The following is a 24,749-nucleotide window of genomic DNA, read 5'->3' on the forward strand; positions in this document are numbered from 1 at the left end:
AACGGCACTTTCAAGATGTTACAGCTATTGAAAAGGAGATCAGCCTTTTCTCCTCTCCATTCTCTGTTGACCCCAACGATTCTCCAGATCAGCTGCAGCTCGAGCTCATTGAGCTGCATTGTGACAGCAAGTTACGCAGTCATCACCAACAGCTCTCTCTTGTGAAATTTTACCGCCAACTGGATAAGAGCCGGTTTCAAGAGATTCGAACATTGGCTAAGAAAATGCTGAGCTTGTTTGGCTCAACATATTTGTGTGAGAAGACATTCTCTGTTATGAACTTTAACAAGAACCGCGTGAGGACAAGACTAAGTGACTCTCACCTGCGTGACATTTGTGCATCAAAACCACGGCCTTTGAACCAGACCTAGTCTATGTGCTGCAGTCCAGATCTCACCCTTCACATTAGTGCAGGCAAGTTTTTTTTTCAATTGAGATGAATACATTGTAAAATCTCCGTTAATGTCAGTTTAAATCAGTTATAAATATATTTGAACACATGTATACTTGGTGTTATGTTCCAGTTCACGTTTTCTGAACTTAAAAGTTGACAGACAACCTTTATTAGTTTGTGTAATGTACTTTACAATGTTCCTAACATATTGCAGCTTCCTTTTTTTTATATTAAAGGCAGAGTGATTTAACACCTGTTTAGATTTGTCATCCAAGACACAAAATGTAAAGTATGCCGTTTTCAATAAACTTTGCATAAAATAGTTAATTTGCATTTAATTTAAAATGGTTCAAAGAATGTCAGGCAAAATGGTCGGCCCTTGCACATGTTGACTTCATCAAATCTGGCACTCTTCGAAAAAAGTTTGGACACCCCTGTTGTAAAGGTTTGCACGAATATTGCTTTACTAACTGGCAAAACTCAGAGTTGGACCCATAATCTGGTTCAGAAGAATAGTGAAATTCTAAATACTTGGGACTCATTTGTTAAAGCCATGAGTGTCCTGTATGATGATCTTCACCACGTCTCTTCTGCTCAATCTGCACTGAAACCTATAGAGGTCTATGTCTGATTTTTATTGCACCTCCAATAATACAGATTAGCATGCTCCTGTTCTCCTGGTTCAGCATGGACGGAATCCTGGGGTGCACGGTCTTCATCTTGATGTACCATTAGGAGTGAGGGCGCTAAGTTTAGTGCTATTTATGGTTTTTCCTGTTGGAAGTGACTCTGGCATGGTGCCAAGTCTGAATGGTAGATGTTAAAAAGTCCAGTGCATGGTTATTTTGCATGAAGAATGAAGCAATCCTGTTACTTATCAAAGGGGTATATTTTAAAGGGGCATGAGACGAGTCAATATTAACCCTTTAATGACCGGGTTAATTTGTCTACATCAGAACAACGTTCCAATGTAAACAAATTGAAATCCTGCGATTGTGTATGCGATCGAGAGATTTCAATGATGGGATTGGGTCAGGGGGCCGTCCCTGTGACACTAGTGCACGCTCTCCAGACCACGATCACATCATGGAAGCGCTGTTGGCTTTAGGATAGCCAATGGTTATGACGTTCTATTTCATCAAAACGGCACTAAAGCCCAGTGTATTTATGACAAAATAGAACACCATAATGGCGTTAAAAGGTTAAACCTTTATGGTTCAGATAGAGCAAACAAAAAAAATCAATTACTTCTATTATCTAATCAAATTATCAAGTTTACTTCTTTCTCTCTGTCTCCTTTACAAAAATTGTGCCCTTTCCATTACAATATACTAAGGTAAGATCAAGAGCTTGCATGAGTCTTGAGTCTAAGGGCCTGATACTGAAAACCTCTCCACTCAGGTGAGATGATCTAAGATGTCTTGTTAGTATGGAAAAATCCCAAAAGAAATGTTAGAAACAGAAATGCTAGCTTAAAAGAGGTTTATCTCACTATGGAGGATGAGAAGGAGAGACTACATTACAATACATGAACTAAAAAAAGATCCCAAAGATTTTGCATGATTTCTCTCCATGCATGCGAGCTTTTGAATATCTAACCTAAACTATGGGCTCTATGTTTTATAAGGTGAGTGGACAAGCTTCTCAACTTGAAAGTTGTCCACTTGCCTTTGCGGCATACTGACAGCAGATCCTGTTCATCCACTACCCGTATGTATAATTAAACGCCCAAGTGAGCTTGTAAAACCCATCCCTTCTATTGAGTGACTAATTGTGTGAGAGAAGAGCCTGTCAATTACTCCGAATGAGTGAGTTTGGGGTGATTTCTTTTCACCACCTCACACCTGGCGAAGAGTGTAAGAGGCAGCATGTGCGAACCTGCCCCATAAGTCTTCATAAGTATTTTTATAAAAGCAACCTGGAGAGCGAGCTGTAGAGTGCAGTAGCTTTAGCCACTCTATGGTAAACTGGTGAGCTTGGAGGCTGTATAGCTAGATGCATTGTTAATGAAAATCAATAACCACAAACAGAGTGCAGCTTTATGTGGATGGGCTGCCATCAATCGGCACTGTCTGCTGCTCTCTCTACAGGTAGCTTGTATAGCATTACTACACACAACTTTTTGTTTTTATTTTAACTGTAAACTCAGAATCATTAAAGGGATAATAAACACAATTTTTTTTCTTTTATAATTCCGACATGCAATTTTAATCAACTTTCTAATTTACTCCTTTTATCAAATTTTCTTTGTTCTCTTGCTATCTTTATTTTAAAAGCAGGAAGGTAAAGCTTAACAGCCGGCCCATTTTAGGTTCAGCACCTGGGTAGCGCTTGCTGATTGGTGGCTAAATGCAGCCATCAATCAGCAAGTGCTAGCCTGGATACTGAACCAAAAATGGGCCAGCTCGTAAGATTTACATTCCTGCTTTTTTAAATAAAGATATCAAGAGAACAAAGAAAAATTGATAATAGAAGTAAATTAGAAAGTTGCTTAAAATTGCATGATCTATCTGAATCATGAAATAAAAAATATTGGGTTTAGTATGACTCTTTAATCGTTTAGCACATTTTAATTGTGTTCTCCTTTTCCCCTTGAAATATATTTGAATTTCTATACATAAATCATTTGAAAAGCAATTGTAAAAAATTCTAAAGAATTAAAACACACCGTGTGCTTAGCAACATGCAAAATGATCATGAATAGTAATGTAAACACTCACACAAATGCAAAGAGCCAATAAATTACATGAAAAACCTGTTTTTCTAATGTTCAAAGCTGTTAAATTGGATCAATGCAAAAATAATGTGAAAACCTATGTAAAAAGTATGCACTAATGAATTGGAAAACTCTTCGTGAGGGTCCTCCATACAAAGTACCTGATAGCTTTACATGGTGCAAAGTGGGGGGAGAATTAAAAACCAGGAAATATAATGTCTGGGGATTGGAATACCTGTGGAGCCCGGTGTTCCTTTAAACACACGTGGAATATTACAGCTTTTCGCCTGAAACATCCTATATTTTTCTCAATTAGCTACGGTTGGATGAGTCACTCACTAATCCTCAGATCAGCTCACGGTTCTCATAATACAAGTATCACCTACAAGGACTTTATAGGGCATTGAAGTTTAAGGTATAAGGTGGATACTGAAATATTAAGTAACCAAAAGGCGGCACGCCAAGTTCTTTACTTTTTATTAAGGATCTGCTGTATAAATACTGTTCCTACTCAAAAATATAGTAGACACAGAAGAGGACAATCTGAGTATGGAGCTCCTGGGGGCAACAGCGTTATTGTTCCTAACATGCATTGTTTTAATTATTCTAAGTATTCTACAAACCAGGATACAACATGGCAAGTCAAAACTACCGCCTGGACCCATGCCTCTACCTGTTTTTGGTAATATGCTCCAAATAGATGGCAAAGAGGTTTTTAAATCACTCATTGGGGTAAGTTATAGTTGTTGATGACTGGTAAAGATTTCTAATATAGGTGAGAAATATATAAACAAGTTGGGCTGGTAAAGATTTCTAATATAGGTGAGAAATAAATAAACTAGTTGGGCTGGTAAAGATTTCAAATATAGGTGAGAAATATATAAACTAGTTGGGCTGGTAAAGATTTATAATATAGGTGAGAAATATATAAACTAGTTGGGCTGGTAAAGATTTATAATATAGGTGAGAAATATATAAACTAGTTGGTCTGGTAAAGATTTCCAATAGAAGTGAGAAATATATCAAATAGTTGGGATAGTAAAGATTTACAATAGAGGCAAGTAGGGAAGGTTGTGCAGATCATTAATATTATTATATATGAAAAAAAAAAATATATATATATATATATATTTTTTTTTTATTTTTTTTTAACAAATGGTTTGTTTGATGACTTCTCTCCTTTCTAACCCCTGCTATACTGCAAACCTGGCAAACTTTATCGCATTTTAATTTATGGATACACAAGTATGCTTGCTTGACAACAACATCTACTTCTAAAAAAGCACATGAATATACCTGGTGTATCATTTTGACGGTGTTTGTCCATTTAAATTTAGTACTGGACTATAACTATATTTTTATGTTAGTATAACTGCTGCACACATAGTAGATTTTACTAGGTAATGGTCTAAACAGTGTATTTTATCTCTAGTGACAAACTATTTTTGTACTAATAATGTGAATTATTAATATTTTACACCCCAATGTTCTTCACATAGATTTTTTTTAAATACATTTCTATATATCTCATTTAATATAGTTTTTAACATATAGATCTATACATATATATATATATACACACACACCCTTTCCACTCAAATACCTGAAAACAAAATTGTTATTTTTTTATATTTTGTAATATATTTACATACGAAATATTACAAAAAAATCATAAGATATACATACAAATATATATATATATATATATATATATAAAAATAAAGAGAACATGTTCTGCTATGTGAAGAACATTAGAATGTAAACTATGCATAATTCATGTCGGGTATAGCGCACTTGGTTAATCGCGATTGGGTTAGCAAGCAAATAAAGGTGTTATTTTTTTTATTTCATTTTTAAATAATAAAAGTGCGCTCCATTGAAGTCTATGAGGAGAATACATTAACATGTTTGTGATATCCATAGTGCAACATTTTAACTTCAACTTCTAATATGCGCACTATCTGAAGCGTGCTACAAGCTAATTTTTAGCAAAGTTAACACTCAATTGGCCACCGTAAATAGTGCGCCACTTGTAATCTAGGCCCAAACCAATAATATTAATTCATGATGTGTGCAATTTATAAATCAAATGATTATGATTACTTTTAATATGTACAATTTTTACACTATTAAACACTTCATTGCAATCATAAGAAAACCTCTAGATAATTGAAATTAATTTCCGTAAAAGTTTCATAGTTAAAAAGTGCAATTTGATCTTTATTTTCTATTTTTATTAAACAATAAAGCAGTCTTGTTTAGCAACATAAATTGCTCAAGATTGTTAATATTGAAAAAAGACTTCCCCCTCAAATGGGGGAAAATGTGTTTAAAGCAGGGGTCTCAAGCTCATTGCATCCGGGGGGCCACTAGCTAAGTGGTCTTCTCCCATAAGGGCCACTTGAACAGAGTGAGTGCTCTGGAACTGGATATACTAGAAACTGGAAGTGACATTTAACCAAGTAGTAGTGCATGGTGGGAGCTGTAGTCCACAATAGACATACACAGTATATATTTATCTTGTGAGAGCCAAGTGAAGTGATCATTCTGGAACTGAATAAAAAGTGACATTTATCCAAGCAGTGCATATTGGGAGCCTACACTGGACAAAGCATGCTTGTTTTTATATTTATCTTGTCGGTGCCTGTATAGATCATCAAAAAATTGATTGGGACAAATTAATAATTTACCTAATAAACAAGGGAGGGCCAGATTAAACTACCCTGAGGGCCACAAATGGCCCCAGGGTCTGTACCTTGAGACCACTGGTTTAAAGGGTTCCAAGTATGAGAAACAGTTGTTTTAGGGTGGGCCACAACATGAGAGGTTTAGGTTTGTCATGGGCCGGGTTGGACAGAGGTGAGCAAGGTCATAGGATAGTCATTGATTTCTATCTGGAAAGTGGGACATGTGCTCTAAAAGAGAAGCAGTGGGAGGGACAGCAGAAGAGAGCTCGAAATAATGACAATCTCATAATACATGTGAGGCACAGAGAGCCCCCCCACTTTAGACAATAAACTATCTCCGTAAATGTAAATCATGCACTGTTGCAAGAGTGAATAAGAACTTTTTCTGTCCACTATAACAGGGAAAAATGTTAAAATAAGATCTTATTTGAATTGCACCAGTAAATGTGTATTTAATAACATGTAAATGATGTCACCAGCAATATGTAGGTTGTACTACACGATCTTTGAAAAACAGAATTTTAGAGCACCTGAGGATCCTTTTGTAACAACCTAATTTTCAATACATTTAAAAAACTGTGGGGTTTCTAATTTTGAATGTCAGGCTATAGAATAAGTTTTAAAACACCCAAGAGGGAGATAGAGAGTGAAGATTAGATCGGAGAGAGGTGTTTTGGATATTTTCATTGCAGACACTTTATCCACAAGGAATGAACAAGGATTACAATGTAATCTTATATCTTTAAGCTGTATTTAATAATATTAAAGGGACACTGTACCCAAATTTTTTCTTTCGTGATTCAGATAGAGCATGACATTTTAAACAACTTTCTAATTTACTCCTATTATCAAATTTTCTTCATTCTCTTGGTATCTTTATTTGAAATGCAAGAAAGTAAGTTTAGATGCCGGCCCATTTTTGGTGATCAACCTGGGTTGTTCTTGCTGATTGGTGGATAAACTCATCCACCAATAAAAAAAGTGCTGTCCAGAGTTCTGAAAAAAAAAAAAAAAGCTTAGATGTCTACTTTTTAAAATAAAGAAAGCAAGAGAACGAAGAAAAATTGATTAAAGGAATAAATTAGAAAGTGGCTTAAAATTGCATGCTCTATCTGAATCATGAAAGAAAAAAGTTGGGTTCAGTGTCCCTTTAAGCATTTATTTGTGTCTATATATTAAGCACCTTTCACTGCTCTGGTTTTTCCTTATGTACCATAAATAAGAGGTTGATATTGAGTAGTAATCCGTGATTTGCAAGATTTGATTATTATGTATTTTATTTTATCATATGTATCAATGTAATTATTTACTCAATGGAACTAAAAGACATATCATGAATTCTTGATATTAATCTTATGAAGTATACTTAGGATTGGTTGATGTATTTGAGCTGTTTGTATAAATACGGTACATAATGGATGTAGTATACCTATGTCATTGAGAAAGGCAACAAGCTGAACGAGATACTGTTCCCAGTTTGATGTACAGCTTTTAAGATGCACTAATAAAGTTTGGATACTTTTATTCAAGAACGGACATTCAATGTGGAACCCTACAGTATTGGGTGAGACTTTGTTCATATCTAATGAATATTGATTTTTTGATGAGTGCTATGGGGATGCTACTTTTTCTTTTAATTTAATGTACTTTGCATCCAGCACCCCCTATAGAAAAGGGCTGCATCCCTCCGCTTAAGGGACATATTTGGTACATTTTTCTACTCTGGTTCTTTATTATATACATGTACAGAGCACAGTCAGAGGAGCTGAGACAATAGCATAGGCATGAGCAAGGGCATGTCCTAATGTCAAGCAACTCTGCATACTCAAAGTGTTACTACATTGCCATGGAAATCATAGCAATACATTGGGGAGGAGGAAATGTTTGGTGTCAATCCCATAGGTAACTGGATTATAAGTGTCCTCATGCCTTTGTAGTCTTCCTTGGTGGGAGGTGTGTGGATATGACCAGAGAGGTGGGCTAGTTCAGGGCAGTTACAATGGAGGCAGCAGCTTCAGTAGTGTGGGCAAGAAAAAAGTTTGTTTTACTTTCATTGACATTGTTATTGGGAAAACATGCCCATCATATATAGCATAAATATGATAAATTAATACATTCAAACAGGAGTTACATCTGTTATTGGATGAGGAGAGAACATAGCAAATACCCTTTTGTCCTATACCAGATTAAAATGCAGGAAACAGCACTGACACCTTTGGAGATCAAAATTCTCTCTGTGTTCTGCGGAGGAGGGACATATTCTATAGCCGTGGAGCTGCCTCAGAGCAAGAGATGTTTGCAGTGAATTATAATGCATACACACTGTATAGATATTTTTTTATTTATTTTTTATAGCTTACTGGCATCTTTTTAGTCTGTTCCGCCTAATAATACGTTTTTTTTTTTCTGTGTTGGCATCAAGAAAGGAACAGTATTCCTATCAAAAGATGTTTTCCATTCTGATGATGTCACGTCCTATGAAATCACTTAATATGCAAATTAGTACAAACTATAAAATATTTTTTTTAAAGTTGAAAGGTTGGATGTTTATGTGACCAGAATGCATTTAATAAACTTTAACCCCTTAATAACTGCAACATACCCTGTATGGTGCTGATCGTTTAGGGATTGTGTAGCTATAATATTTTATTATTATCATTTATTTTTATAGCGCCAACAAATTTCATAGCGATAATAGTGGCAAGACAGTGCTATTAGTCCCTCCATTTGGATTGCTTGTTAAAAGAGTGCTATTAAAAATGGCACCCCCTTAGAAAGACCAGCGACATACAGGGTACATAGCTGGTCATTAAGGGGTAAAATAAATGGATTCTCGCTTTCTTGATGGATGTTTTATTATGGGTTTAAACTTGAAAAACCTTGCAAAAATAGTTTTTAAGCAAACCAAGAAAAATAAACGTTTCAATTTAAATAAATAATACATTTTAGTAGAGTTAAATGTCCTTACATTACAAGAATTTTCGTATTGTTTGATAACATTTAAAAAAGATTCTATCAATCTATAATTAGCAAATGTGCTAACTTTGCCATCATTTTATATATTTTTTCAAGTGATGCTTATAAATATTATTATTTTATGATTCATTGTGGCTTACAGTTAACCTCTTCCAGCCGGTACTTATTTGTTACATCAGAACAAAGTTCCGATATAAACAAATAGGTACAAAATTTAAATCACGATATCGTACATGAGATCACGTGATTTCAATGTTGGGATTGGGTCAGGGGGAAGTGCCTATGATGCTAGGCACACCTTCCAGCCCACGATCCCAGTTAGGAAGCCGTTACTGCTTTAGTACAGCAGAATGGCTAGGACGTTCCACGCTGTCCTAACGGCGAGAATCCCAGCACAGTTAGGATGGCATGGAAAGTCCTAACGGCGAGAAGAGGTTAATCTTCCATCTGTACCCTTTGCTATACTTGTTTTTACTGCCAATGTCATTTCTCACTGTCACCCAATCATCACCTTTGCCTCACGGCTTGCTTTACAGTTCCATGCATGCGCAGTCTTTTGCACGTCCGTTTTATCAGTACTACATAGGAGTGGATGAGTAAACAATCTGATTATGTAAAAATATGTGATTTGGGTATGCGCAAATCGTCTAACTCTCAGGAGGGCACATAAACAACTACGTATAGAGTAGTAGGACGATGATATACGTCACTACACAACAGAAAATGTTATACAAAGGGGGAGGGAAAAACACAAAATGTAATAATAATAATAATAGTAGTATACACTTTTCTTGTGAATACCACTGGTCTACTGGTAAGTTTATAAACATTTAAATTTACCATCACTTTAAAGGGATATAAACCCCATAAATTTTCTTTTGTGGTCAAAATAGAACATAGCATTTTAAACAAGTTTCCAATTTACTTCTATTACCAAATTTGCTTTGTTCCCATGATATTCTATGTTGAAGAGATACCTAAGTAGGCGTCTGGAGTACTACATAACAGGAAATAGTGCTGCCCTCTAGTGCTCTTGCAAATGAATAACATTCTTGCAAAACTGCTGCTATATAGTGCTCCAGACTCGTGCACACTCCTGAGCTTAGGTCCCTGCTTTTCAGCAAAAGATACCATGAGAAGAAAAACATAATTTATGCTTACCTGATAAATTCCTTTCTCCTGTAGTGTAGTCAGTCCACGGGTCATCCATTACTTATGGGATTATAACTCCTCCCTAACAGGAAGTGCAAGAGGATCACCCAAGCAGAGCTGCTATATAGCTCCTCCCCTCTACGTCATACCCAGTCATTCGACCGAAAACCAAACGAGAAAGGAGAAACTATAGGGTGCAGTGGTGACTGGAGTATAATTTAAAATTTAGACCTGCCATAAAAAACAGGGCGGGCCGTGGACTGACTACACTACAGGAGAAAGGAATTTATCAGGTAAGCATAAATTATGTTTTCTCCTGTTAAGTGTAGTCAGTCCACGGGTCATCCATTACTTATGGGATACCAATACCAAAGCTAAAAGTACACGGATGACGGGAGGGACAGGCAGGCTCTTTACACGGAAGGAACCACTGCCTGAAAAACCTTTCTCCCAAAAACAGCCTCCGAAGAAGCAAAAGTGTCAAATTTGTAAAATTTGGAAAAAGTGTGAAGTGAAGACCAAGTTGCAGCCTTGCAAATCTGTTCAACAGAGGCCTCATTCTTAAAGGCCCAAGTGGAAGCCACAGCTCTAGTAGAATGAGCTGTAATTCTTTCAGGAGGCTGCTGTCCAGCAGTCTCATAGGCTAAACGTATTATGCTACGAAGCCAAAAAGAGAGAGAGGTGGCCGAAGCCTTTTGACCTCTCCTCTGTCCAGAATACACGACAAACAGGGAAGAAGTTTGTCGAAAATCTTTAGTTGCCTGTAAATAAAATTTCAGGGCACGGACAACGTCCAGATTGTGCAGAAGTCGTTCCTTCTTTGAAGAAGGGTTAGGACACAATGATGGAACAACAATCTCTTGATTGATATTCCTGTTGGTAACTACCTTAGGTAAGAACCCAGGTTTAGTACGCAGGACTACCTTGTCTGAATGGAAAATCAGATAAGGGGAATCACAATGTAAGGCCGATAACTCAGAGACTCTTCGAGCCGAGGAAATAGCCATTAAAAACAGAACTTTCCAAGATAACAGCTTGATATCAATGGAATGAAGGGGTTCAAACGGAACACCCTGTAAAACGTTAAGAACTAAGTTTAAGCTCCATGGTGGAGCAACAGTTTTAAACACAGGCTTAATCCTGGCCAAAGCCTGACAAAAAGCCTGAACGTCTGGAACTTCTGACAGACGTTTGTGTAAAAGGATGGACAAAGCTGAGATCTGTCCCTTTAACGAACTAGCGGATAAACCCTTTTCTAAACCTTCTTGTAGAAAAGAAAATATCCTAGGAATCCTAACCTTACTCCATGAGTAACTCTTGGATTCGCACCAATGCAAGTATTTGCGCCATATTTTATGGTAAATTTTCCTGGTAACAGGCTTCCTAGCCTGTATTAAAGTATCAATCACTGACTCCGAGAATCCACGCTTTGATAGAATCAAGCGTTCAATCTCCAAGCAGTCAGCTTCAGAGAAATTAGATTTGGATGTTTGAAAGGACCCTGCACCAGAAGGTCCTGTCTCAGAGGTAGAGACCATGGTGGACAGGACGACATGTCCACTAGGTCTGCATACCAGGTCCTGCGTGGCCACGCAGGCGCTATTAGAATCACCGATGCTCTCTCCTGTTTGATCCTGGCAATCAATCGAGGAAGCATCGGGAAGGGTGGAAACACATAAGCCATGTTGAAGGCCCAAGGTGCTGTCAGAGCATCTATCAGAACCGCTCCCAGGTCTCTGGACCTGGATCCGTAGCAAGGAAGTTTGGCGTTCTGGCGAGACGCCATGAGATCCAGATCTGGTTTGCCCCAACGCCGAAGTATTTGGGCAAAAACCTCCGGATGAAGTTCCCACTCCCCCGGATGAAAAGTCTGACGACTTAGAAAATCCGCTTCCCAGTTCTCCACGCCTGGGATGTGGATCGCTGATAGGTGGCAAGAGTGAGACTCTGCCCAGTGAATTATCTTTGAGACTTCCATCATCGCTAGGGAACTCCTTGTCCCTCCCTGATGGTTGATGTAAGCCACAGTCGTGATGTTGTCCGACTGAAACCTGATGAACCTCAGAGTTGCTAACTGAGGCCAAGCCAGAAGAGCATTGAAAACTGCTCTTAATTCCAGAATATTTATGGGAAGGAGACTCTCCTCCTGAGACCATGATCCCTGAGTCTTCAGGGAGTTCCAGACAGCGCCCCAACCTATCAGGCTGGTGTCTGTTGTTACAATCGTCCAATCTGGCCTGCTGAAGGGCATCCCCTTGGACAGATGTGGCCGAGAAAGCCACCATAGAAGAGAATTTCTGGTCTCCTGATCCAAATTCAGCATAGGGGACAAATCTGAGTAATCCCCATTCCACTGACTTAGCATGCACAATTGCAGTGGTCTGAGATGCAGGCGTGCAAAGGGTACTATGTCCATTGCCGCTACCATTAAGCCTATTACCTCCATGCATTGAGCCACTGACGGGTGTGGAATGGAATGAAGGACACGGCAAGCATTTAGAAGTTTTGTTAACCTGTCTTCTGTCAGGTAAATTTTCATTTCTACAGAATCTATAAGAGTCCCTAAGAAGGGAACTCTTGTGAGTGGCAATAGAGAACTCTTTCCTTTGTTCACTTTCCACCCATGTGACCTTAGAAATGCCAGTACAAACTCTGTATGAGACTTGGCAGTTTGGAGACTTGACGCTTGTATCAGAATGTCGTCTAGGTACGGAGCTACCGATATTCCTCGCGGTCTTAGTACCGCCAGAAGAGAACCCAGAACCTTTGTAAAGATTCTTGGAGCAGTAGCTAACCCGAAGGGAAGAGCTACAAACTGGTAATGCCTGTCTAGGAAGGCAAATCTTAGGTACCGGTAATGATCTTTGTGAATCGGTATGTGCAGGTAGGCATCCTTTAAATCCACTGTGGTCATGTACTGACCCTTTTGGATCATGGGTAAGATTGTCCGAATAGTTTCCATTTTGAACGATGGAACTCTTAGGAATTTGTTTAGGATCTTTAAATCCAAGATTGGTCTGAAGGTTCCTTCCTTCTTGGGAACCACAAACAGATTTGAGTAAAACCCTTGTCCGTGCTCCGACCGCGGAACCGGGTGGATCACTCCCATTAGTAAAAGATCTTGTACACAGCGTAGAAACGCCTCTTTCTTTATCTGGTTTGTTGACAACCTTGAAAGATGAAATCTCCCTTTTGGAGGAGAAGCTTTGAAGTCCAGAAGATATCCCTGAGATATGATCTCTAACGCCCAGGGATCCTGGACATCTCTTGCCCAAGCCTGGGCGAAGAGAGAAAGTCTGCCCCCTACTAGATCCGTTTCCGGATTGGGGGCCCTCACTTCATGCTGTCTTAGGGGCAGCAGCAGGTTTTCTGGCCTGCTTGCCCTTGTTCCAGGTCTGGTTAGGTTTCCAGCCCTGTCTGAATCGAGCAACAGATCCTTCCTGTTTTGGAGCGGAGGAAGTTGATGCTGCTCCTGCCTTGAAGTTATGAAAGGCACGAAAATTAGACTGTCTAGCCCTTGGTTTGGCTCTGTCTTGAGGCAGGGCATGGCCCTTACCTCCAGTAATGTCAGCGATAATTTCTTTCAAACCGGGCCCGAATAATGTCTGCCCTTTGAAAGGTATGTTAAGCAATTTAGATTTAGAAGTCACATCGGCTGACCAGGATTTTAGCCACAGCGCTCTGCGCGCCTGAATGGCGAATCCGGAATTCTTAGCCGTAAGCTTAGTTAGATGTACTACGGCATCAGAAATAAATGAATTAGCTAGCTTAAGGGCTTTAAGCTTGTTTGTAATCTCATCCAATGGAGCTGTTTCAAGGGTCTCTTCCAGAGACTCAAACCAGAATGCCGCCGCAGCCGTGACAGGCGCAATGCATGCGAGGGGTTGTAATATAAAACCTTGTTGAGTAAACATTTTCTTAAGGTAACCCTCTAACTTTTTATCCGGGATAGTGGTACGCTTAGCCAGAGTAGAAACTGCTCCCTCCACCTTAGGGACCGTCTGCCATAAGTCCCGTGTGGTGGCGTCTATTGGAAACATTTTTCTAAATATAGGAGGGGGGGAAAAGGGTACACCGGGCCTATCCCACTCCTTGGTAATAATCTCTGTAAGCCTCTTAGGTATAGGAAAGACGTCAGTACACGCCGGTACCGCATAGTATCTATCCAGCCTACCGTGTTACAATCATTCAGAGCCGCTAATACCTCCCCTAATAGTACACAGAGGTTCTCAAGCTTAAATTTAAAATTTGAAATGTCTGAATCCAGTCTATTTGGATCAGATCCGTCACCTACAGAATGAAGCTCTCCGTCTTCATGCTCTGCCACTTGTGACGCAGTATCAGACATGGCTCTAACATTATCAGCGTACTCTGTTCTCACCCCAGAGTGGTCGCGTTTACCTCTAAGTTCTGGCAATTTAGATAAAACTTCAGTCATAACATTAGCCATGTCTTGTAAAGTGATTTGTAATGGCCGCCCTGATGTACTTGGCGTCACAATATCACGCACCTCCCGAGCGGGAGATGCAGGTACTGACACGTGAGGAGAGTTAGTCGGCATAACTTTCCCCTCGATGTCTGGTGAAATTTTCTTGACATGTACAGATTGGCTTTTATTTAAAGTAGCATCAATGCAATTAGTACACAAATTTCTATTGGGCTCCACATTGGTCTTAGAACATATTGCACAAAGAGATTCCTCTGTGTCAGACATGTTTAAACAAACTAGCAATTAGACTAGCAAGCTTGGAAAATACTTTTCAAACAATTTTCAAGTAATATAAAAAACGTTACTGTGCCTTTAAGAAGCACACAAAAACTGTCACAGTTGAAATAACAATGAACCGGATTAGTTATAGAAACCAATTTTTTACAGAAAATGCATTGATTTAAGGAATGCACCCACTAGCAAATGGATGATTAACCCCTTAATACCGGAAAAAACGGATAACAATAAAATATAAACGTTTTTATCACAGTCAAAACACAGTCTCACAGGTCTGCTGTGAGTGATTACCTCCCTCAAAACTAGTTTTGGAGACCCCTGAGCTCTGTAGAGACGTCCTGGATCATGCAGGGAGAACAAGGAAGACTTGTGACTGAATTTCTACTGCGTAGAAAAGTGCCAAAATAGGCCCCTCCCACTCATAATACAACAGTGGGGAAGCTCAATAAACTGATTTTATTTAAAACAAACGACAGCCAAGTGGAAATTAATGCCCATAAAATTTTTCGCCAAGTACCTCAGAGCTAAAACGATTAACATGCCAGTAAACGTTTTAAATATAAATACATGAAAAGTTATAAAAAAGCCTGTTGCTAGTTGCTTTTACTGCAGAAAGGCTATAAGTTATATGTATACAGTATTTTCTTAGTGAAGTGCCATTCCCCAGAAATACTTTAGTGCCAACATACATACATAACAGCCTGATACCAGTTGCTACTACTGCATTTAAGGCTGTACTTACATTTTAACGGTATTAGCAGTATTTTCTCAGTCAATTCCATTCCTTAGAAAATAATATACTGCAACATACCTCTTTGCAGGTGAACCCTGCCCGCTGTCCCCTGTTCTGAAGTTACCCCGCTCCTCAGAAGGCTGAGAACAGCAAATGGATCTTAGTTACGTCCGCTAAGATCATACACAAACTCAGGTAGATTCTTCTTCTAATGCTGCCTGAGAAAAAACAACACACTCCGGTGCCGTTTAAAATAACAAACTTTTGATTGAAGAAATAAAAACTAAGTTTTAATAACCACTGTCCTCTCACACATCCTATCGATTAGTTAGGTGCAAGAGAATGACTGGGTATGACGTAGAGGGGAGGAGCTATATAGCAGCTCTGCTTGGGTGATCCTCTTGCACTTCCTGTTAGGGAGGAGTTATAATCCCATAAGTAATGGATGACCCGTGGACTGACTACACTTAACAGGAGAAATTTGATAATGGAGGTAAATTAGAAGGTTGTTTAAAATTACATGCTCTATATGAATAATGAAATAAACATTTTGGGTTTCATGTCCTTTTAAGGCGATGCTAAAAGTTTAATCTCCCTTTAAGGCGATGCTAAAAGTTTAATCTCCTTTTAAGGCTATGCTAAACGTTTCATGTCCTTTTAAAGCTATGCTAAACGTTTCATTTCCTTTTAAGGCTATGCTAAAAGTTTCATGTCCTTTTAAGGCTATGCTAAAAGTTTAATCTCCTTTTAAGGCTATGCAAAAAGTTTAATCTCCTTTTAAGGCTATGTTAACGTTTCATGTCCTTTTAAGGCTATGCTAAACGTTTCATGTCCTTTTAAGGCTATGCTAAACGTTTCATCTCCTTTTAAGGCTATGCAAAAAGTTTAATCTCCTTTTAAGGCTATGCTAAACGTTTCATGTCCTTTTAAGGCTATGCTAAACGTTTCATGTCCTTTTAAGGCTATGCTAAACGTTTCATGTCCTTTTAAAGCTATGCTAAAAGTTTAATCTTTAAAGGCTATGCTAAAAGTTTAATCTCCTTTTAAGGCTATGCTAAAAGTTTAATCTCCTTTTAAGGCTATGCTAAAAATTTAATCTCCTTTTAAGGCTATGCTAAAAGTTTAATCTCCTTTTAAGGCTATGCTAAAAGTTTAATCTCCATTTAAGGCTATGCTAAACTTTTCATGTCCTTTTAAGGCTATGCTAAACGTTTCATGTCCTTTTAAGGCTATGCTAAAAGTTTAATCTTTTAAGGCTATGCTAAAAGATTAATCTCCTTTTAAGGCTATGCTAAAAGTTTAATCTCCTGTAAAGGCTATGCTAAACGTTTCATGTCCTTTTAAGGCTATGCTAAAAGTTTAATCTCCTTTAAAGGCTATGCTAAACATTTCATGTCCTTTTAAGGCTATGCTAAAAGTTTAATCTCCTTTTAAGGTTATGCTAAACGTTTCTTGTCCTTTTAAGGCTATGCTAAAAGTTTCATCTCCTTTTAAGGCTATGCTAAAAGTTTCATCTCCTTTTAAGGCTATGCTAAAAGTTTCATCTCCTTTTAAGGCTATGCTAAAAGTTTCATCTCCTTTTAAGGCTATGCTAAAAGTTTAATCTCCTTTTAAGGCTATGCTAAAAGTTTCATCTCCTTTTAAGGCTATGCTAAAAGTTTCATCTCCTTTTAAGGCTATGCTAAATGTTTCATCTCCTTTTAAGGCTATGCTAAACGTTTCATGTCCTTTTAAGGCTATGCTAAAATTTTAATCTCCTTTTAAGGCTATGCTAAACGTTTCATGTCCTTTTAAGGCTATGCTAAAAGTTTAATCTCCTTTTAAGGTTATGCTAAACGTTTCTTGTCCTTTTAAGGCTATGCTAAAAGTTTCATCTCCTTTTAAGGCTAGGCTAAAAGTTTCATCTCCTTTTAAGGCTATGCTAAACGTTTCATGTCCTTTTAAGGCTATGCTAAAAGTTTAATCTCCTTTTAAGGCTATGCTAAACGTTTCATGTCCTTTTAAGGCTATGCTAAAAGTTTAATCTCCTTTTAAGGTTATGCTAAACGTTTCTTGTCCTTTTAAGGCTATGCTAAAAGTTTCATCTCCTTTTAAGGCTATGCTAAAAGTTTCATCTCCTTTTAAGGCTATGCTAAAAGTTTCATCTCCTTTTAAGGCTATGCTAAAAGTTTCATCTCCTTTTAAGGCTATGCTAAAAGTTTCATCTCCTTTTAAGGCTATGCTAAAAGTTTAATCTCCTTTTAAGGCTATGCTAAAAGTTTAATCTCCATTTAAGGCTATGCTAAACTTTTCATGTCCTTTTAAGGCTATGCTAAACGTTTCATGTCCTTTTAAGGCTATGCTAAAAGTTTAATCTTTTAAGGCTATGCTAAAAGATTAATCTCCTTTTAAGGCTATGCTAAAAGTTTAATCTCCTTTAAAGGCTATGCTAAACGTTTCATGTCCTTTTAAGGCTATGCTAAAAGTTTAATCTCCTTTAAAGGCTATGCTAAACATTTCATGTCCTTTTAAGGCTATGCTAAAAGTTTAATCTCCTTTTAAGGTTATGCTAAACGTTTCTTGTCCTTTTAAGGCTATGCTAAAAGTTTCATCTCCTTTTAAGGCTATGCTAAAAGTTTCATCTCCTTTTAAGGCTATGCTAAAAGTTTCATCTCCTTTTAAGGCTATGCTAAAAGTTTCATCTCCTTTTAAGGCTATGCTAAAAGTTTCATCTCCTTTTAAGGCTATGCTAAAAGTTTCATCTCCTTTTAAGGCTATGCTAAATGTTTCATCTCCTTTTAAGGCTATGCTAAACGTTTCATGTCCTTTTAAGGCTATGCTAAAATTTTAATCTCCTTTTAAGGCTATGCTAAACGTTTCATGTCCTTTTAAGGCTATGCTAAAAGTTTAATCTCCTTTTAAGGTTATGCTAAACGTTTCTTGTCCTTTTAAGGCTATGCTAAAAGTTTCATCTCCTTTTAAGGCTAGGCTAAAAGTTTCATCTCCTTTTAAGGCTATGCTAAACGTTTCATGTCCTTTTAAGGCTATGCTAAACGTTTCATGTCCTTTTAAGGCTATGCTAAAAGTTTAATCTCCTTTTAAGGCTATGCTAAACGTTTCATGTCCTTTTAAGGCTATGCTAAAAGTTTCATCTCCTTTTAAGGCTATGCTAAAAGTTTCATCTCCTTTTAAGGCTATGCTAAAAGTTTCATCTCCTTTTAAGGCTATGCTAAAAGTTTCATTTCCTTTTAAGGCTATGCTAAACGTTTCATGTCCTTTTAAGGCTATGCTAAACGTTTCATGTCCTTTTAAGGCTATGCTAAAAGTTTAATCTCCTTTTAAGGCTATGCTAAAAGTTTCATCTCCTTTTAAGGCTATGCTAAAAGTTTAATCTCCTTTTAAGGCTATGCTAAAAGTTTCATCTCCTTTTAAGGCTATGCTAAAAGTTTCATCTCCTTTTAAGGCTATGCTAAAAGTTTCATTTCCTTTTAAGGCTATGCTAAATGTTTAATCTCCTTTTAAGGCTATGCTAAACGTTTCATGTCCTTTTAAGGCTATGCTAAACGTTTAATCTCCTTTTAAGGCTATGCTAAACGTTTCATCTCCTTTTAAGGCTATGCTAAAAGTTTAATCTCCTTTTAAGGCTATGCTAAACGTTTCATGTCCTTTTAAGGCTATGCTAAAAGTTAAAAAATGACTACCGGAAGCACAGTTCAAAATTATTCCTACTAATTCATAGATCTCTATCTAGTATTTTAGATCATGATAGGTTGCCCACTGTCCTCCCTGTAGCTTCCGCCCTCTCAGGACAAAGGTATGACTTTATAGCAAATGCTCAGGCCCCACCCCAAACACTGCCCAGTTTTACTCATCCTTGCCCATAACATGCCAGACACCACTCTTGGCACACCCACACCCTGGTGTTCCAGCTGCACCCCAAGAAAACAACAGTGTCTCACTGCCCACAAGTCCCCCCACACTTGTCCTGTCCCAGAAAGCTTACAGGAAATGTTAGGAGGTATAGAAACCCAATGATATCGAGATGTTGTTTTCTCTCTTATCTATAGTTCAGCAAGATATATGGTCCAGTATACACCATTTACATGGGCATGGAGCCAGTTGTGGTGCTTTGCAGCTGTGATGCGGTGAAGGAAGCACTTAATGATCGTGGGGATGATTTTGCTGCTCGTGGACATATGCCGCTCCTTGATAGGATAAGCTCTGGAGGCCACGGTAAGAATAAAAATTAAATTGTCACTGTGTCACCCTGCAGGAAAAAAACATGTCCCATAGCTCCTTCCTGTCTTTGCTACTGTGTCACCCTACAGGGTAGTGGCACTCCATTCCTCATAGCTCCCTATGACTGTTTCACCCTGCAGGGGAGGGACATACTCCCCGTCTCATAGCCCCATCCTGTCTGTGTCACCCTACATGATAGTGGCAGTCTCCATTCCTCATAGCTCCCTCCTGCCTGTGTCACTGTGCCAACCTGCAGGGGAGGGACATACTCCACGTCTCATAGCTCCATCCTGTCTGTGTCACTGTGTCACCCTGCAGGGTAGTGACGGACTCCATTCCTTATAGCTCCCTCCTGTGTCACTGTGCCAACCTGCAGGGGAGGGACATACTACACGTCTCATAGCTCCATCCTGTCTGGTTCACTGTGTCACCCTGCAGGGTAGTGGCAGACTCCATTCCTCATAGCTCCCTCCTGTCTGTGTCACTGTGTCACCCTGCAGGGTAGTGCCAGACTCCATTCCTCATAGCTCCCTTCTGTCTGTGTCACTGTGCCAACCTGCATGATAGTGGCAGACTCTATTCCTCATAGCTCCCTCCTGTCTGTGTCACTGTGCCAACCTGCAGGGGAGGGACATACTCCACGTCTCATAGCTCCCTCCTGTCTGTGTCACTGTGCCAACCTGTAGGGGAGGAACATACTCCATGTCTCATAGCTCCCTCCTGTCTGTGGCACTGTTTAAACTTTTCAGGGGGAAAGACAGACCCCATGTCCCATAGCTCACTCCTGTTTATTTCACCCTGAAGGGAGATGGACACACCCGATGTAACATGGCTCCCTCCTGTATTACTGCGGCACCCTGCAGGGGGGGGGGCAGACTCCATATTCCACAGCTCTTCATTTTCAGGTGTTAAACAATTAAACACATAGGGCTAGATTTAATAAGGTGTCCAGTGGACATGATTCGCTGTCCGCATTTATCATTGCACAAGCATTTCACCAGAAATGCTTGTGCAATACCAAACCCTGCTCACTGGTGGCCAATCGGCCACTAACAGGGGCTGTCAATCATCTAAATCATGGATGAGAAGTTAAGGAGCAGCGGTTTTAGGACATCTGCTTTTTAACTTCCGTTTCAGGCAAGCCTGGAATAATGGGCCTCTGAATGGAGCCCATAGAGTATTTTATTATTGCAACTTTTCTTGAATATATTTAAAACAGTAGAGCATTTTCTTTTTGATCTATTATGCCTCTTTAATATACCATAGTTTAGATTAGTTTATTGTATATTATTAAGCAGAAGGACATAGACATCTTGTTCTACAGAAATAGCTAAAATCACATTGTAAATGAGTCCTCTGGCTTATAGAATTTAGTACTAACGATCTCCCTCAATATGCAATATCAGGAGTTGTTGCAAGTAATGGAGAACGCTGGAAGCAAATGAGACGGTTTGCCTTGATGACGCTAAGAAATTTTGGAATGGGAAAGAGGAGTATTGAAGAAAGGATCCAGGAAGAGGCCCAGTTTCTTACAGAAGAATTCAGAAAGACAAACAGTAAGTACAAACATTTCACATTTACTTAATTATGTAACACATGCTTCTCTGACTGTGGGCTAAATTATTATTGGAACGCAAATTAGCGTTCCGCTTCGCGCGTTTACTTTGCCAGTAGTACGGGTTTTTTTTGCGTGCTTCTGGTAGCACACTTATTATAAGTTGAAACTAAAATCGTTGCACAACAAATTTTTTGTCTCGCATAATAGTTAAGCAGAGCTATGAAGTCACGCAAACCCGACGCACATTAAATTCAATTGGGCTCAAGCGAGCGCATTTACTTTCAACTCATAATACGCAAGCTACTTCCGAAATGTGCAACAGTTAACGCTCCACTCGTATTCTAGCCCAATGTATGTGCACTGATAACCCTACTTCTTACATCAATAGGCATCAGTTATATGATACTGAATTAAATAGCAATTGTTATTGAAGATAGCACAGTGAAAGATCTAACAAACGATATACAGGAGATTAACTTTTTAATTTTTAATTGGATAGAATTGGAAAGATAGACTGGCATGGAGATAGATAGGTAAGGTAAAATTGTATATCTTTCCATTTTGTTAATTGTAAAAACCGTACTCCTCAGCTCAGCCTGTGGACCCCACATTCTATTTCAGTAAGGCTGTCTCCAATGTCATCTGCTCAGTGGTCTTTGGAGATCGGTTTGAATATGAAGACAAGGAATTTCTCAAGCTTCTAAATTTTCTACATGAGACTTTCAGAGGATTCAGTTCTATCTGGGGTCAGGTAAATATGAAATGTATATTATATTACTGATACATTAGTGTCATTAGTTCACTGCTCAACATAGGACTGATCCTTTAATCTCATGCACCTTTTGGATGTAGGTACCACGTCACACAGTACGTTGCCAAGCGCACTGTGTTGACGTAGTACCTACGCCCAACACTGTGGCGTATGTTGATGTCCCCACTGTCAGCTTTGAAGTCAGATCGCTAATTAATGTGGACAGTGACACAGAGGGAGGGGAGGAAAGAGAAGTGTGGGTGGGGGAGGGGTCCCTACACAGCAAATTATCTTGGGAGGGGAGAGGTATAGATATGTCTCTACACTACAGAAATAATGTCTTCAGTTGGCGGTGGAAAATGTGTCCCTGCACTAAAGAAAATTTTAAAAAATGTGTGATTGTATGAAGAGGAGAGGTGGGCAGGGTGAGGAGGATGCCTACAATACGGAAAAAGATAAAATACACACAAAAATAAATCCCTAATAATAATAAAATAATTTATAAAAAAAGCCCAAAACTACATACTGGAAGACTGTATATATACACGATTTATCATTTTAAATTACTATCTTAGTATTTAACTCAATCTCAGCTCTCTTAACCCTTTAAAACCCTTAAGATTCACAACTATTTTAAACAATTTGTGTCTTGGGTGTATAAAATGTAAGCAAAACTTACAACAACAACAAAAAAACAACAATATGAAGGATTTCAAACAATATTAAAGGGAAAATAACCTATAACATAAAACAACTTTCTAGATTAATCCTATTTTTTAAAGTGCTTCATTTTCTTGGTATTCTTTGTTAAAAACATAGGTCTAGTTTCCATTTCCATTATCTTCAATAGGTCTAGTTTCCATTGAAGATAAAAATATTTATCTCCATTAAAACTATGGAGAATCTTCATGTTACCGCCAGTTTCCAAACTGTTACCACCTCAATGGAAACTAGCCCTTACAAAGTCCTAGTTTCCATTGAGGTGGTAAGGTTTGATAACAGAAGTCAAATAGAAAGTTGTTTAAAATTGTATGTTCTATCATAAAAGAAAAATGTTGGGTTTCATGTCCCTTTAATTGAAAGAACCTCCATTAACAGAAGATAAAGAGATGTTTAATGAAGTTGAACATGGTCTCTTCTTTACAACCAATACTTTCAGCAACCTCCCTAGTGTCTTTTTCATTACTAGTGATGGGCGAATGTGCGGAAAGTGTAATTTGTTTGGTAGAATAAATAGTCCTTTAGACACTTACGGCTAGATTTAGAGTTCTGCGGCCAAAGGGGTGCGTTAGCTACGCATGCTTTTTTTCCCCCGCACCTTTTAAATACCGCTGGTATTTAGAGTTCACAGAATGGCTGCGTTAGGCTCCAAAAAAGGGAGCGTAGAGCATATTTACCGCCACTGCAACTCTCTATACCAGCGTTGCTTACGGACGCGGCCAGCTTCAAAAACGTGCTCGTGCACAATTCCCCCATAGAAAACAATGGGGCAGTTTGAGCTGAAAAAAAACCTAACACCTGCAAAAAAGCAGCGTTAAGCTCCTAACGCAGCCCCATTGTTTCCTATGGGGAAACACTTCCTAAGTCTGCACCTAACACCCTAACATGTACCCCGAGTCTAAACACCCCTAACCTTACACTTATTAACCTCTAATCTGACGCCCCCGCTATCGCTGACCCCTGCATATTATTATTAACCCCTAATCTGCCGCTCCGTACACCGCCGCAACCTATATTATACCTATGTACCCCTAATCTGCTGCCCCTAACACCGCCGACCCCTATATTATATTTATTAACCCCTAATCTGCCGCCCCCAACGTTGCCTCCACCTACCTACAATAATTAACCCCTAATCTGCCGACCGGATCTCACCGCTACTCTAATAAATGTATTAACCCCTAAAGCTAAGTCTAACCCTAACACTAACACCCCCCTAAATTAAATATAATTTAAATCTAACGAAATAAATTAACTCTTATTAAATAAATTATTCCTATTTAAAGCTAAATACTTACCTGTAAAATAAACCCTAATATAGCTACAATATAAATTATAATTATATTGTAGCTATTTTAGGATTAATATTTATTTTACAGGCAACTTTTTAATTATTTTAACCAGGTACAATAGCTATTAAATAGTTAATAACTATTTAATAGTTACCTAGTTAAAATAATTACAAAATTACCTGTAAAATAAATCCTAACCTAAGTTACAATTAAACCTAACACTACACTATCAATAAATTAATTAAATAAAATACCTACAATTAAACCTAACACTACACTATCAATAAATAAATTAAATAAACTACCTACAATTATCTACAATTAAACCTAACACTACACTATCAATAAATTAATTAAATACAATACCTACAAATAAATACAATGAAATAAACTAACTAAAGTACAAAAGATAAAAAAGAACTAAGTTACAAAAAATAAAAAAATATTTACAAACATTAGAAAAATATTACAACAATTTTAAACTAATTACACCTACTCTAAGCCCCCTAATAAAATAACAAAGACCCCCAAAATAAAAAAAATGCCCTACCCTATTCTAAAATTAAAATAGAAAAGCTCTTTTACCTTACCAGCCCTGAAAAGGGCCCTTTGCGGGGCATGCCCCAAAGAATTCAGCTCTTTTGCCTGTACAAAAAAACATACAATACCCCCCCCCCCAACATTACAACCCACCACCCACATACCCCTAATCTAACCCAAACCCCCCTTAAATAAACCTAACACTAAGCCCCTGAAGATCTCCCTACCTTGTCTTCACCACGCCGGGTTCACCGATCGATACAGAAGAGCCTCCGATGTCTTGATC

General features: G+C 38.3%; 1 protein-coding gene across 1 annotated transcript in view; it reads left to right on the forward strand.

Annotated features, from left to right (window-relative positions):
• The window catches only part of LOC128666904 (cytochrome P450 2C18), a 241,981-nt gene that overhangs the window by 125,669 nt on the left and 91,563 nt on the right, over positions 1–24,749 (forward strand). The window contains exons 2-4 of the mRNA XM_053721717.1: positions 19,431–19,596; positions 21,009–21,158; positions 21,751–21,911. Of these exons, the coding sequence (XP_053577692.1) occupies positions 19,431–19,596; positions 21,009–21,158; positions 21,751–21,911 (477 nt within the window). The remainder of the gene's footprint in view (positions 1–19,430; positions 19,597–21,008; positions 21,159–21,750; positions 21,912–24,749) is intronic.

The sequence above is a fragment of the Bombina bombina genome, chromosome 7, assembly GCF_027579735.1.
Source record: "Bombina bombina isolate aBomBom1 chromosome 7, aBomBom1.pri, whole genome shotgun sequence".
NCBI lineage: Eukaryota > Metazoa > Chordata > Amphibia > Anura > Bombinatoridae > Bombina > Bombina bombina.